This window comes from Ctenopharyngodon idella, chromosome 20 (assembly GCF_019924925.1).
Source record: "Ctenopharyngodon idella isolate HZGC_01 chromosome 20, HZGC01, whole genome shotgun sequence".
Taxonomy (NCBI): Eukaryota; Metazoa; Chordata; class Actinopteri; order Cypriniformes; family Xenocyprididae; genus Ctenopharyngodon; species Ctenopharyngodon idella.
This window is the reverse complement of record NC_067239.1, coordinates 29,754,045-29,771,012: the sequence shown is the minus strand read 5'-3', so window position 1 is coordinate 29,771,012 and position 16,968 is coordinate 29,754,045. Positions and strand designations below refer to the sequence as shown.

Genomic DNA, 16,968 nt, shown 5'->3' with positions numbered 1-16,968 from the left:
AGCCAAACGAGCCATTGACATCCTAGTAATTGAAGAAAATACTCGCGGAGCAGAAGATACACAAAGAATGCCATCAGAAAGCAAATTTGTATCATTTTGAGCTTCCAAGTGGCGTCAGCTTTTTTACATCAATCTATCCGAGCTTTCGCATTATGATAAGTGGCGCTCACAATCTGAATTCTCCTCCAAACATGATCGGAGATTTCTCTTTATACAAACTTGAGAGCTCAGTTTGACATGTGTGATGTCAAAGGTTAGGCTACAATTTCACTTTCACGGTTTGTGCTAAAAATCAGAAGAATGTGATCAATTCATTTGGTTTGAAATAACGGCGCCAAACCATCAATTTGAACTGCAACTCAGTGTGTTCTAATTAAACCGAAGCAAAACCGAATTGGCGTTTAGTTTAAATGACAGTCTATTTCTTTTTTAATCTTTACAAAAGTATGGAACAGTTTATAAACTCTTAAAACTAATCTTAAACTACCGGTTTAGTAAATGATTGCTTGCGCGTAGGCTTATTTGCTTTACTTACAAGATGATATCATCATAAATTTAAAATTCGTGGCGTATTTTTCAGTATGCAAATTGAGGACCCCTTAAACCTGTAGAATATGAAGTCAGAGGGCATGGCCAACAGCACAAAACAGCCGTGTGTTTCCAGCTCCACAGTCCGCAGAGAGCAACGTGACATTTTTGTTTTTGTGTTAAAAAAGAGCGAATGAAGGAAAGTTTCTAAATTGTGAATATTCGTATATTTCCTGCATTTTTTTTTTTTTTGCCTAAGGAGTCACAGACAGAAGTTGGAAATGAAAGCGCACAAAATATGCCAGGTAATCAATCGATATGTGCTAGTTTATAGTGTTATAATTAAATAAGAAATGGTCTGTGAAATCATACAAACAAGAAATGTGTTTGTTCGAGTTCTTTCTTGATCATTTAAATTCCGGCTGTGTTTGTTTGATAATGTCTTAACTTGGGCGCGTTCTTGTGATTCAAATGATGGAAGAGACAATTAAACATTGAAAACGTTTTTTCGAAAACGGACGAATATTCCCGATTTTTCTCTGGCCGCGTCAGGCAAGATAAAGAACTGAAGGGGGTATTTTTATTTAGTCGTCCACAGCGAGGGGAAAATGCCAAACAAATCATGTTTAAAACGCCACTGAAAATACAAGTCTTGAAACAGTTGCATTATTTCCAAAAATGTCATTTGGAACGGGTGAGATGAGCGCGTGACGCGCAGTGCAATGCAGTGATGTAAATAAATCATATGAGTTATCTACATTTTAAATGCCATAATTTGTGCAGGAAGGGACTTTATTTAAATGACTTTCATGTGAAAAAGCGAACTGGAATTGTGCAGATTTAGCAGGCCTTCCAAAACAACAAAGAACGGATTTTAATCGATTGCGTAAAATACAACCATGCAGACATTCATGTATTGCCCATATTATTACTTTATGTTATTGATGATTATGCTTTTGTTAGCTTTAGTATTTGTGTTTTAAAATATGTTAAACCACCTGTATTAAAGGTTTCATGAACTCATTAAACAGTTGTTGGATGTTTGTGGCTCAGAGGTCCAATCGGAAAGCGCGCAACCACGAGACCTTCTTTGTTTAATCTTCTTTATTTTGTCCTGGTGAATCTCCAGGTGTACATGTGGCACCGTGGCGCTCTCGAGGACGCATTCCAGCCTGTGATGAGGTGAAAGGTCCAACGCAAGTGACAGAGCACTTAAACAGCCTTTCTTCTGCTGTCTCCCGCAATTAATGTTATTGAAGGACTGAAATGATGCTAATAGTTAGACAGAAAGCCTCTGGCTGTGTGGAAATACATGTATCTAATCAGTTTGCCATTGCATTTTAATGGAATTGCGTTTATAAAAATGTGTAAGTTAAAAAGATAATCTGAAGAATTCCCTGCAGTGATGTGAAATGAGGTGAGGTCTGAATGAATGATGATAAAATCATTAGCCTTTGTAGCCTCACTGTTTTAATACCTTTACATATTTCTTCATGAGCTCCACGAACAGATTTGTTTGACTTAATAAAGACTCGAACTGAATTGTATAGCCCTATAGTTTCATGCTTATTTATTTTTAATGTCTTATTAAGTATAAAAAAGACAAAATATAGTACGACAATACTAAACCTAGGCTGTTCATCATCATTTGCGTAAACATGTTTATGAAAAAAAAAATGATTTCAAACAAAAATCTAACGAAATAGAAATAGAAAAGAATATATCAAACATCTCTTTTCTATTATTTTATCTGAAGTGATTGGGAATCAAAATATGTCAAGACAATAGAGGACTTTTATCTTATCAATTTCAGCTTGCAGTTTGGGGAAGAGGCCAAAGTTCTCATTGTAAAGATTATTTTTTATTTTATTTTATTCTTTTTTCCCCTTTATCGCTAAATGTAGGCAATATTTACTGCGTGTCTTTCCAAAAACTAAAGGAAATTTAAAGGAAGATCGATTTTATTTTGCTACAAAACTCCAAAGACTTGCTTGTGCATGTGCACAGTTTGTTTATTACGTTTGTTCGTGTTTTTCTTTCCTTATAAAAATATATAAATCTTAAATATGTCATATATAGCTTAATTACATATTATAAATTATAATATGTACAACTTATATATAAATAAAGTTTACGTTTAATATAGCCTAGTCTATTTTTTTTAGCTCTGTCTCGACATTACCAATATATCTTTTTAAATTAGCCTAATTATTTATTTTTAATAATATCCACAGTGACGTAGTAAAACACAAACACTCAAGATACACCATATGCGTTATGAGGCAACATACTGTTTAAAACGCATGGCAATTAAATATTTTCTGACACGAAAGAATGCATAATAACCAGAGCAATATATATAGTTTTTTAAGTACTGTAAAATATATATTATTCATGGAAGAGAAAATAGTTATGCTTCAATCAAATAATACATATATTTTTTGAATGATTACATATTAGCTTTTTTCAGTCAAAAAGAAAACTGTGATCGTTGCCCCTTTAAGCTTGTCACGTGAATTAGAAATGAACATTTCATGAAACCTTTTCTGTGCAAGAAGGTATCAAGTGCACTGCACATCGAAACACTATAAACAACGACAAAAACATATCGACGATTTGCAGGTTTTTATAAAAGAAAAAAAAAGAATGATTGTGGTGATGAATTCATTTGTGATAATTGTGATTGTGTTTTTTTTACAAGGCTTTCATTTTATTGTATCAATATGTATTTTATGTCAAATAATTGTATTTTGTCAAAGTAAATTGAGCTATAAGGTTGTTGTCCAATATATATAGCATATATATGAACATATATATGTTCATCTTTTCTTGTCCGCCAATATATATACTACAAATTATTCAAAGCATAGTAGCACACATTTTTCCCCCAGTCCAAATATATCCAAGATATATCCAAGACAAAACATGGGGTTTTTAGGCCATGTTCTCTGTTGAATTCACATCTGACCTCTAATCTCCTCCCCCTCTTCAGTTGAGCTTTCCATCGGTTCTTTCTCACATACCTACCCACCTTCTCTCTCTCTCTCTCTCTCTCTTTGTCCTGCCTCTTCCCCCTCACCTAAAGCAGCAAATCTCTCTTTCTCTCTCTCTTGGGTTTAAATGAGAAGAGCAGTAGGCCAGGCAGCTGAGCTCCTGCAGCGTTTGAAGAGGCGACCCACTCTGCCCGCTTTAAAGACTCGGTTCAGACCACCTGGCTTCCCCACAGCGGACCCATATCACCCCATCAAACCAGTCCCGTTTTTAAAGATGGCTGTCTGGGTTTACTTTAATCCATATTAAATTGAATTACAAACACTGGATGTCCATTGCATGTCCTCATTTAGATAGCTGCTATAGTGTTTATGTTTAACAATTTTGTATGCTAATGAATTAGCGTATATACACTGATGAGCCAAAACATTATGACCAGCAGGTGAAGTGAATATCATTGATCATCTCCTAACAAGGCCACATATTAAGGTCTGGGTAGATTAGATGGTAAACAAACAATCAGTTCTCATAATCAACATGTTGGATGCAGGAGAAATGAGCAGGAATAAAGATCTGAGTGACTTTGACAAGGGCCAAATTGTTATGGCAAGGTGACGGAGTCAGAGTATCTCTGAAACGGCAAAGCTTGTGTGTTTCTCCCGGTCAGCAGTAGTGAGAATTTACCAACAGTGTCCGAGGAGGGACAAACCACAAACTGGGCCGAGCCAACAAAAGGTCTACTGTGGCACAAGTTACACAAAATTGTGGTAATGATGGTGGGAGGAATGTGTCACAACACACAGTGCATCTGCTGCGTATGGGGCTGTGTAGCCGTAGACCAATCAGAGTGCTTATGATGACCCCTGTCCACCATCGAAAGCACCTACAATGGGCACACAAGCCTGAGTCCAATTTTCCTTTACATCACATGGACGGCAGTGTACGTGTGCGCTGTGAAGTGATGGTGCCAGGATCACTGTGGGACGACGACAAGCCATTGGAGGGAGTGTGACGCTCTGGACAATGTTCTGCTGGGAAACTCTGGATCCGGTGATCCATGTGGAGGTGAATTTGACACGTGCCACCTAACACTGTTGCAGACCAGGTACAGCCCATCAAGACAATGGTGTTCCTGGTGGAAGTGGACTCTTTTAGCAGGATAAACTCTGTCACACTGCACATATTGATCAGGAATGGTTTGAGGAACATGATGAAGAGTTCAAGGTGTTGCCCTGGCCTCCAAATTCCCCAGATCTCAATCCAATAGATAGATAGATAGACGCAGCTAACATTTATTTCACTTCATAAGTTATTTGCTTCATTTGGGTTATATTTTTATTTGAGTTTTTGCTATAAATGGCCGTTTTTAATGATAAGGCCTATTTATGCATCTATGTCAACACTCCACTGCAATTAAAGTGTTAGTTCACCCAAAAATGAAAATTCTGTCATTAATCACTCACCCTCATGTCGTTCCACACCCGTAAGACCTTCGTTCATCTTCAGAACACAAATTAAGATATTTTTGATGAAATCCGAGAGGTTTTTATCACAATAGACAGCAATTTAACCACCACTTTCAAGGTCCAGAAAGGTACTAAAAAGACATTGTTAAAACAGTCGATGTTACTGCAGTGGTTCAACCTTAATTTTATGAAGCGACAAGAATACTTTTTTTGCGCAGAAACAAAACAAAAATAACGACTTTATTCAACAATATCTTCTCTTCTGTGTCATTCTCATACGCTGTTTATGTTCAGCGCTGGTTCTATGTCAGAACGCCGACTCATTATTGGCCGACGCTGTTCACGTGAGCATCGCGACGCATGCGTGTGATGCTGACGCAGGAGCAATAATGAGTCGGCGTTGAAACGCTGAACATAAACAGCGTATGAGAATGACACAGAAGAGAAGATATTGTTGAATAAAGTCGTTATTTTTGTTTTGTTTTTGCGCTGCACTCACGTCGACTGTTTCAATGATGTTTTTAGGACCTTTCTGGACCTTGAAAGTGGTGGTTAAATTGCTGTCTATGCAGGAGTCATATAGCCTACCTCTCGGATTTCATCAAAAATATCTTAATTTGTGTTCCGAAGATTAACGAAGGTCTTACGGGTGTGGAACGACATGAGGGTGGGTAATTAATGACAGAATTTTCATTTTTGGGTGAACTAACCCTTTAAAGGATGTCAGGATGAAGTTACATTTGCTTCTTTCGTAATATTTGCTGAGGTAAGCAGATGTTTTGTGAAGATGTTTGTCTACAGAAGAGCCCTCGAGAAAGCTTAGAGCACTCAGGTGCGTCCACACACAACTAAATGACATCTGACTTTACGTAGAGACGTTCAGGTTCAGAACACAACCACACAGACGTTCTGGATCAGCAGAATTACAACATCTCTCCCACTGAAATCACTCCAAAACACATCACTCAGAAAGGGGAATCAGCCAAAAACGTCTCATGTGAGATCTGAGTTTAATGCCAGATGTTCAGTAGATAGAGAATATAAAATCTATAGATTCATATTATTGTACCCTGTGATTAAAGAGCAACTAGAACCAATTTTAAGATAAAAAGAGAGTCATCTACACACCTGAACGGATTTTTGGATGCGGTAAAGAGTTGAAAGTTGATTCAACGTTTTAAATTATGTTCTTTCTCAGTTTGGACCACTGTGAACACAAAACTGTTCTGGAATGTCGCCACCTCCAGGCCAAAGAGAATAGAACGTTTAATAATCCTTAACATTCCATTTACTTTCAAAGAAACTTTATAATTTAAACGATTTTTTTTTTTTTTATCTAAGGTGTATCTATTTTGGACAGGAAATAAAAGCATTTTTTTTTTTTATTAATGCTTAAATAACAATTACATAAAGAACATTGCCAAGGGATTACATACAAATACACAAAATAAACAATAGATACATTCTACATAATTAACACAATTACAAAAAATTTAGAATAGTTCAAATATTAAATTTAAGAGAAAAAAAAGAGGAGAAAGGAAAAGCAAACCTTAAGAATGGCATTACGATGGGATAAATGTTATACAAAAAAACTTTTTTGAAAATAAATGCTTTATTTGAGCGTTCAGTTTACAGTATGGTACAACAAAATTAGAACATATCAATAATTATTAAGAATAACAGAAATAGAAAGAATTAAAGAAACATTTAACAACCAACACCATAGCCAGAGACAGAGACACAGAAACTACTATTGTAGTCATACAATAACATACAGACAGTGATACACTAGGAAAACATCTAAATAAATAATTTTTTTTCAAGTTTTGCGACGTTTGGGCGTTATTACGTCATAATATTCCCATAATTCCAAAACCTCGAGCTCTTTTAAAATACAAACAAACGCAAATAATGAATTATGAATCCAGAGGATATCTGTGCGTGATGGCAGGTGAAAATGGTCGAGATGAAAAAATATTGCATCACAAACATGCGCACATGGAGTCTTCATGAAGAGCTCAGCTGAGATAAGGTCGGTTCTCTGGGATCTCACTTTAAAAATCTGAACCTGAAGTCTTTGAAGTTTTAATTTTAAATTATGTATAATAGAACTTTACCATAGAAACTTTGCAAACGCCATCTTTGAACTTGTTAGCATGATCAAATACATTGAAAAGTTGCAATAGGCCTAAGTTTATGTGAGAAAAAGTTGTTTACTTTTCTGTTAGTATGGGCAGAACTAATCAGGTGTGGTTTTCAGGAGAAATTGTTAAGGGATAAATTGAGTTGAAATCTGAGAGATACAAGCAGATATTGATCCTGTTCAAACTCGGTCCTGGAGGGCAACTGTCCTGCAGAGTTTAGCTCCAACTTGCCTCAACACACCTGCCTGGAAGTTTCTATGTCTAAGACCTTGATTAGCTGTTCAGGTGCGTTTAATTTGGAATCATGTGATCTCTGCAGGACAGTGGCCCTCCAGACAAAGAATATACACTGACAAGAAGCGAAACTCAATAGAACGTTCCATTGCAACACCGGCGCCCAGCAGCAGCCCTACACTCGGCAGTACACTAGTTTCTACGGCAATATCAGCTGCTTTGTTAAAAAAAAAAAAAAAAAGTACATTAAAGCTAAAATCTAACCTGAATGATGACAACACAGAATAAAATACTATCGCTTATTTTACAGACTTTGTGTTTAAGTCTTCCACTTTTTTCACAAAACCTTTGCTCTCTAGAAACCCAGTCAGTTTGGGTTAAAATTCTTTGAATTCTAATATTAGCATTATAAACACTGAATTAATACCAACATATGAAATTAAATTAAGGACATGAATCAGAAAATTTGGGAATGTTGGACAGTATAACAGCTTGACAGAAACTGTTTTTGCAGTGTTGTCTTATATTAATGTCCGTTAAAGCAAGACTATGTAAACAAAAAAACACAGCCACTGTGTCCAAAAGTGGAAATTATGGGATAACAGACACAGCAATGCATCATGTTCTATAAAATCATTATGTTTGTAGCGTGATCCAGTGAATTAAAACGTATATTTCAGACCTAGTGGAGTAATTTACTATTACTATATTACTCTACTAGGTCTGCCTGTACGTTTTAATTCCCTGGACCACGCTACAAACGTGATTATCTTTACTTTATTAATTATTAATTTATTAATTTACTATTAATAGTAAATATGTAAAGTTGCATAAAATGGAAATACTCAATAAAGTAGGCTAACTACGTTACCTCAGATGTGTAATGGTTGGATTCCACAGCTGATCACATAAAACATATATAGGTTAAGACAATACAACATTTACTGTAGGTGTCATAAAATGTACTGAGTTTGAGAAATTTTCTATTGCGTTTCTGATTTGGCTGTGAGATTCGCAGATTTTGGGTGCGTAAGATGTGATGGATTCTATTGTCCAGTTGGCATTTTCACCCCAAAATGGCTGCCGCGCTGCTGAAGCGCCTCCTCGTGGCTGTTACCCAAAAAGCATCAGAGTTTCGCCTCTTGGGTTCTATACTCTTTGCTCCAGAGGAAAACCCCTGCTCTAGATGCACGAATAACAGTGCAACCCAGCGTTTTCATTTAAATCGTTATAATAATACAATGCTGCCACCAAGTGGTCATTGAAGAGAATGCAGTGCGTGTGCAGCTCGTAATATGCACATTTACCAGCTTTTCAGTTATAGATCATATTCGTCAAAAAGTGATTTCTTAGTGACTTCTGTTTCTTTTAATATAATGTTTTGGCTACATGGCACAAAAAACCCAACTAGCCTACCTGATTTCACAGTATCACCGAAAGTGTTTAATAAAATACACCTTATTTAATGTGTGGAAGCAAAAATTAACCTATAGTAAATTTCACGTTTTTTTTTTAAACATTGATATATTTAAAAATACTCCATTATGTGTCTTTTCTAGTCTATCTCGTCGTTTGTTTAGTAGGCATGTGGTTTAGACGCCCCTGTAGCTGCCGGATATCTGTTTGTGAAGCGGATCAAATCAGCTCTGAAAACAGTCAGCGTGCAGAAAACATTGAAACAACTCCAATTAACATTTTTTAAATGTGGTTAGAAAAAATGCCCTTGAAAATCAGGTCTGGGTAGCTTACCTTAGGGAAAAAGTTAAATTCCGACACTGACTGTATGAATGATTATACGGTACATTGTTCTAGTATTTTTTTCCTGAACCTTCACAACATTCAAAAAGATTTTAAATGATTTTCTCGCAAACAAAATGTACACATTTAGTCACAAAAGAATGGCGAGGACACGCGTGGTTATTTACATACATATATATATTTATAACTACTGCATTAGGCTATAAGCTTTCAATCTTGTATCACAACACAACAAAATCAATAATATCGTTTTTGCGCGGTGTCCAGAAGAAAAAAAGTTTATTAAGTTTATTACAGGTTAGTCAGAATAATACAAATAAAATAGAAAACAAACAAACAAAAAATGCTCAGAAAACTATTTCCAATTAATTTCTTAAACGTTATCAAATTGTCAGTAACCAACCTACACTGATCGTACTCTTTCTAAATGCAACGAAAAGTAATATTTGACAGTTGAATATTAATGAAACTTACTCATCAATACACAGTAAAATTGCCAACATAAATATATCTACAAACAGCACGAGATGATGATGATGATGATGATGATGTCCCATTTTGTAAGTATTTCAGTTTCAACGAAAATAATACAAATCAAAGGTGGGGGGGAACATTAGAACATTAAAACTCATTTCCACATTGCAGAAATATAATTAATGAAGCGACATGTGACGAAAACAACTTTATATTTTCAAAGTTCCGTCTCTTCACCAGGACCACGGCTGCAGATGACTGACAGGTGTCAGATGTGTCATCATGATGCTGGGGCAGATGTTATGACTGTGATGAATTTGCGGGAATTGCTTGATGTTAAAAGCAGAAAATGGTGCCGCTGCGGTGACGTCCTGAGGACTGAGAACATGACACGGTCTGCCGTCCCTCACCAGAACCGGAAAAGAAACCCGCCGTGGAGAGAGCAGATATGGGTCCATTCCTTTCTCAGCCCGGGCTCTTTTCACTTTGTACCGATGGTTCTGGAACCAAATCTTCACTTGGGTTGGGGTCAAATGTAAGACCTTAGCTAGATGTTCCCTCTCAGGGGCGGATAAGTATCTCTGTTGCCTGAAGCGTCTCTCCAATTCAAACGTTTGCGTCTTTGAAAACAGGATTCTCCGTTTTCGCTTTTTCGCCGAGTCCTCCGAACTCTCCCTGTCCCGATCAACAGACTCATCCGCGGACAGTTCGGGATTCAAGTCCTCTGGAGATGCTGATGGCGCTGCTGAAAATATTTAAATACCATTATTGATGTAAATTAATAACGTTTATGCGTAATCGAATTAGATAAAAAAAAAAAAAAGATCAATATTGATAATAGATCATAAAAAAAATAAAGATCCAAAAGGGGGTTTCGTAGCGATGCAGAAGAACCTTTCAGTAAACAATTCTTAAAAGAACCATTTTTTCTTAGTGTGAAGAATATTTCAATGGTAAAGGTTCTATATGGAACCATAAAGAACCTTTATTTATTTAATTTTTTTTTTTTGGTTGCACTTTATTTACACACCTAAGGAAGTACACTGTAAAAAAGAATTGTTGGTTTAACTTAAAAAAGTAAGTTACCTGGTTGCCTTAAAATTTTGAGTTCATTGAAATTAAAATTTTGAGTTGATACAATGAAGGCGATTGGTTTAATCAACAGAAACTCAAATTATTATGTTATCTGAACTACATTAATTATCTAAGTTGATTTGAGAAAAGAAAAATGTTATGATAACAAATCATAAAAAATAAAAAAAACAAATGTACAGTGTATGTGGTAACTACATGGGTTAAGGTTAGGTTTAGGGATAGAATATTACCCAGTTATTGTAATTACTATAAGTACATAGTATGGGGAAAAGGACTGTAAAATAAAGTGCTACCTATTTTTTTTTTTTTTTTTTTTTAAGAAAGTAAATGCGTAAAATCATGACCACTATGAATGCATTTCTTTGAATTCCGCGCACTTCTTATTGTTTTATCTGATTCGAGTCTATAAAATAAGTTTTAAGATACTGAAATAGGACAACAGCAGCTTGAAATATTTATCTAAAATGCATAAACGTACTTGGATATTTGTGGCCACATGGAGATCCGAGCCAAAGCGCATCTCTGGAGGACGCGCGCTGCTGATTTCCAGAGAGTCCTTCATCCGCCTCATCTTCAGTGTCTTCAGTCACTGATCCTTCATCGTTCGTGTCCGAGAGCTCTAAAATATCACGGACAGAGAATCCAGCCTTGGAATTCTTTTGGGACATTTTCCAAACCAATATACCGTGACAAGTCTCTCCAAAAGCGTTCTGGTAAGTTATAAATCAAGAGAAGATCCGTCGGATTGGACAGCGCGCGCGCACGGATCCAGATCACAGATGCTCCTCGGATGCTACAGTGCTTGACCCAACCAATCCATTAGTCTGGTCCATTTAAGTTCGCAGGTGAGTGTTGGACCTGCAGAAAAGGCCTCGACGATCGAGGGCGGATCTCTGGAGTCAAGTGCGGGTGTGAAATAGTGAGTCGAGCTTCTATCAGCGGAACAGCAGAAATGCATGAGTGGGATGAGGTGACACGACTAAAATGGGAGAGATCCCCCCCCAAACTCATTTACATATCACAAGCGTCCGCGGCACAAATGGAAACCCTCCGTTATAGGCTAATTATCTTTAAAAACGCACGCATTTTAGCTACATTGTAAGGTGTGATTGGTTGGAAAACATTGTGTGTTGTGGATGATGAGATGTCCGTGTTGAAATGGGATTGTTTAAAATGGCAAGTGGCCAAATTATGGAAACCTTTTGGGTCAATATTTTGCTTAGAGCTTAAGTCAAGTACCAAATTCATCAAGCCACCGACCCATATTTGACGACAAGAGCAGAATCCTGTTACTGACCTCCTTCAGAATTCATGCTATATGCTGTAGGTCATTCATACTTAGTCTGGTGCTTAAAAGCTTTTGGTTGTTGATGCATTCAGATGTTTGAAGCACTTCACGCTAAATCGACATACTTCACTGCATACTTGCTTTAGAATGATCACAAAGCGTTTATTTTTAGACCGAAATACGTAATTATAGTATGTACACAATATGAGTTCTGAATCTGTTGCAGGTGTTGCAGGTTTTTGGTTCAATAATTTTTAGTATAAAAGTTAGTGCAATTAGTGTGTGATTTACTCTTTATTAGTGGTTTGTTTTTATTTTCTTGTTTTATTTGTGCGTGTGTGCGTAATTTTGTGTGTATTTCGAGAAAAACTACTTTGCACAAGCTCTTTTTACTTTCATTAAAACGTTCTTTTTTTGAGCTCGATCTCATGAAAGTGCGTATCAATAGCACGATTTTCTGTTTATATTTGGCGTGCTTTTTATACGCAATAATTGCCATTGGCATGCATATAATACGCACTTTTCGCGTGCATATGATACGCAATTTACGGCGTGCAAATGATACGCACATTTGGCGTGCATATAATAAGCCCCTTCCCCACACCACTAATCCTACCTTAGGTTAGGCTAAGTAGGCTACATACTGCGTATCATATGCACGTAAAAAGCAATTTCAGCGTGTAAATAGCACGCTAAACTCGTGCTATATCTTTTTTATGTGCATAGAAAAAAAATCAAAGCTTTAATCGATATGAACGATTTTCTGATTATCATTTTGTCCAGATAACTGTCTTTTTGTGACTCTGAACGTCTCATTGACTTATTTTTCTCCAGTATCATCTGAAATGAGTTGGGTGTCTCTGGTTCCTCTTTTTGACAGTATATGTGATGTGAATGTTCAGTGCGCTCTGCGCGCGTCATGGGTGGTCGGACTGTGCAAACACATCTACAAACCAACAGCTAAGCTCTGGACAATAGGCCAATGAAAGGCTCCCTCTGGAAGTTTTTGTGCTAGATCAGGTTTTGCATTTATTTGGGGCGCAGAAATAATGGTTGATTGACGCCCTCGCACAATACACCCAAACTGGTAAAATAAAAGTGAGCGCGCTCCTTGTTGTCATGGTATTCAACTGGCCTCAATGAACGATTCTTTCATTCATGTTTAGAGCTTTGACTGTCTTATGAAAACCAAATTAGACATTCATAGCGAAATATTTGAGAGTTTTTTAGCTTTAGATATAATTTCCTGCGTTCATGTATGGGGTTTTACATCACTAACGAGCTGCCAGTGAATTGCTGTAAGATGAATAATACAGTGAGAATGAGGCTCTGAGAGCTTAAGGCATAATGTACACAGATCAAGCTCTTAAGAAAACTTCATGAAACAAATCTCAAGGATGTTTTTATACAAGCTGTAAAGTGGAACAAAGAAGTGTCCTCTGAAATGCAAGAGCGTGCGAAATAGGAAAAATCATTTATATAACACAATATACATGTTTACATTTGTGTGCAGCTGGACAGAAGTGTTGTTCGTTTCTGATGCGCGTTTAGAGCTACAAAACGTTCCTGAACTGTTAGTTAGTTGTCAAAACGTGCTAAGGATTTGCATATTTTTCGTAGTAGTATTATGACAAAGTAGCATTGCTAAATATAGAATCGAAAAATTAAAAAGCAGATTTGTGCTCGTCCTTCATGTAGAGTTGTATCAAAGACTGTAGATATAGGTAGATTGGTTGAATTGTGTGAGAGCGCCATCTAGTGGCTGTATATGTTGCTTAGAACTACTCTAAAAGAAAAGGGAAAAAATGTTCACCTATGGCAGGGGTGTCCAATCGTGCTCCTGGAGAGCCACTGTCCTGCAGAGTTTAGCTCCAACTCCAATTAAACACAAATGAAGCAGCTAATCAAGGTCTTACTCGGCATACTAGGTGTGTTGAGGCAAGTTGGAGCTAAACTCTGCAGGACCGTGGCCCTCCAGGAGCACGATTGGACACCCCTGTCCTATGGCATCAGACTGTAAATGTAAAATCATTTTAAATTCTGTTTGTAACCTTTATCCGTATAGCCAGCATGTTAGCTTTTGATATACTTTTGTTATTTGTGCTGTTGTTAATATTCTTATGAATTTGTTTAGATAGTTAGTTTGCTCATTAGCACCATAAAGACACTACTTAACTTGACTTAAACAATGCAGTGATAATCGGTAACAAATAATAGCAGTGATAACCAGTAAGGAATAGCTATGTGACTTTAATTTTCCAGAGACATCGACTGAATGTTTTGTTACTCTCACATTTTTCATATGAGATCTTCCTGACCCATGATGTAAGAAAAAATTAAAGGATTAGTTCACTTCAGAATTAAAATTTCCTGATAATTTACTCACCCCCATGTCATCCAAGATGTTTATATCTTTCTTTCTTCAGTCAAAAAGAAATAAAGGTTTTTGAGGAAAACATTCCAGGATTTTTCTCCATATAGTGGACTTCACTGGGGTTCAACAGGTTGAAGGTCAAAATGTCAGTTTCAGTGCAGCTTCAAAGAGCTCTACACGATCCCAGACGAGGAATAAGGTCTTATCTAGTGAAACAATCGGTCATTTTCTAAAAAAATCAAATTTATACACTTTTTAACCACAAATGCTCATCTTGCACTGCTCTGTGATGCTCCACGCATTACGTAATCACGTTTGAAAGGTCACACATGACATAGGCGGAAGTACTGCGGCGAAAAACTAGGGCGAAAAACTCCATCTCATTTTCTCTTCCAACTTCAAAATCATCTGACATCGTTGTTTTACCTTTTTGTTTGTAAAGGATGTTTGACTTAGTCTTTGCATGTTCGCTTTGTAAACACTTGCTCGGTACTTCCGATTACGTCATGCGTGACCTTTCCAACGTGATTACGTAATGCGTGGAGCATCACAGAGCAGTGCAAGACGAGCATTTGTGGTTAAAAAGTATATATATATATATATATATATATATATATATATATAATTTTTTTTTTTTTAGAAAATGACCGATCATTTCTCTAGATAAGACTCTTATTCCTCGTCTGGGATCGTGTAGAGCTCTTTGAAGCTGCACTGAAACTGACATTCGGACCTTCAACCCGTTGAACCCCAGTGAAGTCCACTATATGGAGAAAAATCCTGGAATGTTTTCCTCAAAAACCTTAATTTTTTTTCAGCTGAAGAAAGAAAGACATAAACATCTTGGATGACATGGGGGTGAGTGAATTATCAGGAAATTTTAATTCAGAAGTGAACTAATCCTGTAAAGTGAAATTTATTTAGCCTATTGTCTTTTAAGTGAAAAGAATATGGGTTTGTTCTGTTTAGGTTTCCACATTTAGGGTTTCTTATCTGTATTGCTTACAGTGACATCAGCCTAATTTGACAGGTAGGCTATTTTTCTGTTTTGATACTTTTGTGGAATGCAAACTCTTTCTTTCTCATGTTCTCCCTCTTCTGGTACAGTCTGGTATGTACAATCTACTAATGGGTTAAATTACAAAGGTTGGGTTTATTAATTAGGAGATGGGCAGTTCAGGCCAGAGAGGCCTTTAAAAACCTTCAGTTTGGCGCCTCTGATATTTAGAGGGAAAACTGTGCTGTGAGTGATGAATGGCAGTACTGAAGGTGTGTGTGTGTGTGTGTGTGTGAGAGAGAGAGAGAGAGAGAGTGTGATATAAAGGTCTGAAATAAAAGTTAAGCAAAGAAAAAAGTAAATGAAAGTAGAAGAATAGTAAGAGCAATGGTTGAGTTGGTATGCTGTCATGAAAATAATTTTTTTATCAGCACTCCACCTACTGGATAAATTACGCCACTGCCGGTCATGAGTGCTGCTCACATTTTCTGTTTTTTTTATTAGAAACGTAATATTAAGAATTTTCGTTTATTCCTTAATTCATTGTATTCTTTTCTCGTCAGTAAGTCAGTCAAAATAAATAGGCCTAAATCTCTTTTGAAACTAATATAATATATATTTCTTTACTGCAGTGACCTAGATGTCTCGATTGGCCTTTACATGTCTTGTACAAGTAGACAATGTTTTATCCCTGTACCGGTTCAACGTTTACATTAAAAAAAAAAAAAAAAAAAAAATACAATATCCATATCGTAAGTTTGTAAAACCACAGTTTCACGCGTAAATAATAGCCTTTGCATTGTTTAATTACAGTATGGCAATTAGTTTAGTATTTTCTTCGAAATGCAAACAAATACACCCAATAAAATGATGCGTAATTAATTTTGGTGCCCCTTTATTTAAATAAATAAAATTATATTAAAGATTCATTTCGTTTCTCTTGATGCGTGTAATTCCTAAATGAACCATAAGATGGCGGTGCTGTCATACTTTTCCTCTTCGAGTTGCTTTCTTTAAAAAATTCGAGACTAAATTCCTACTGCGTTTGTGACAATTAATGCATAGTCACTTTTTCGTGTAAATAACATCACATCATTGTTTCCTTCTACTGACATTGCATTAAAAACAATAGGCATATCTGAAGCCTGCTATTCAGTTATATTACTTATTTGTTTTCAGAGTTCAAACTTTGCAATTAAATTCAAAGTAGCCTATAGTGGGAAAAGTGCAATAAAATTATAATTGCAGGTTGTAAATTTGTAAAGTTCACCACTTTAAAAATGCTTAAGCAATTAATCTTGAAAGTTTAATATTTTTCAATTTCAGTGGGTAAGGTCAACAAAACAGCGCGCCTGCTGTGACAATATAGAAGTTTATTTTATATGGATATAGGCTATTAATTCATACAATTATATTGTACACTTTTATTGTTAATTAGGGTTGAACTATCGTCAGGATAATTGTATCAGTCCTAAAAATGCTTTAATACATATTTACAGGCATTAGGTTTATAGAGTTCTTTCAAAAAAAATTATTAAGACTTTTAGAACTTTACAGTCTGTTCTTGAGATAACTTCGCACATTCATTTTCACATTTGAATATATTAAAATATCAC

General features: G+C 36.2%; 1 protein-coding gene and 1 long non-coding RNA gene across 2 annotated transcripts; one reads left to right on the top strand and one right to left on the bottom strand.

The window, feature by feature from the left end:
* Nucleotides 1-8: 8 nt before the first annotated feature.
* LOC127502150 (uncharacterized) lies at nt 9-2,075 on the top strand. Its single transcript, XR_007926788.1, has 2 exons — nt 9-833; nt 1,658-2,075. It is a non-coding gene; the product is annotated as an uncharacterized LOC127502150 (long non-coding RNA).
* Nucleotides 2,076-9,528: 7,453 nt separating this feature from the next.
* Nucleotides 9,529-11,616, bottom strand: nkx2.2b (NK2 homeobox 2b). The gene is made up of 2 exons (XM_051874685.1): nt 11,172-11,616; nt 9,529-10,343 (listed from the first exon to the last, which is right to left on the bottom strand). The coding sequence occupies exons 1-2, from the start codon at nt 11,359-11,361 to the stop codon at nt 9,832-9,834; spliced, it is 702 nt and encodes a 233-aa protein (XP_051730645.1). The 5' UTR covers nt 11,362-11,616; the 3' UTR covers nt 9,529-9,831.
* Between the last annotated feature and the right edge of the window lie 5,352 nt (nt 11,617-16,968).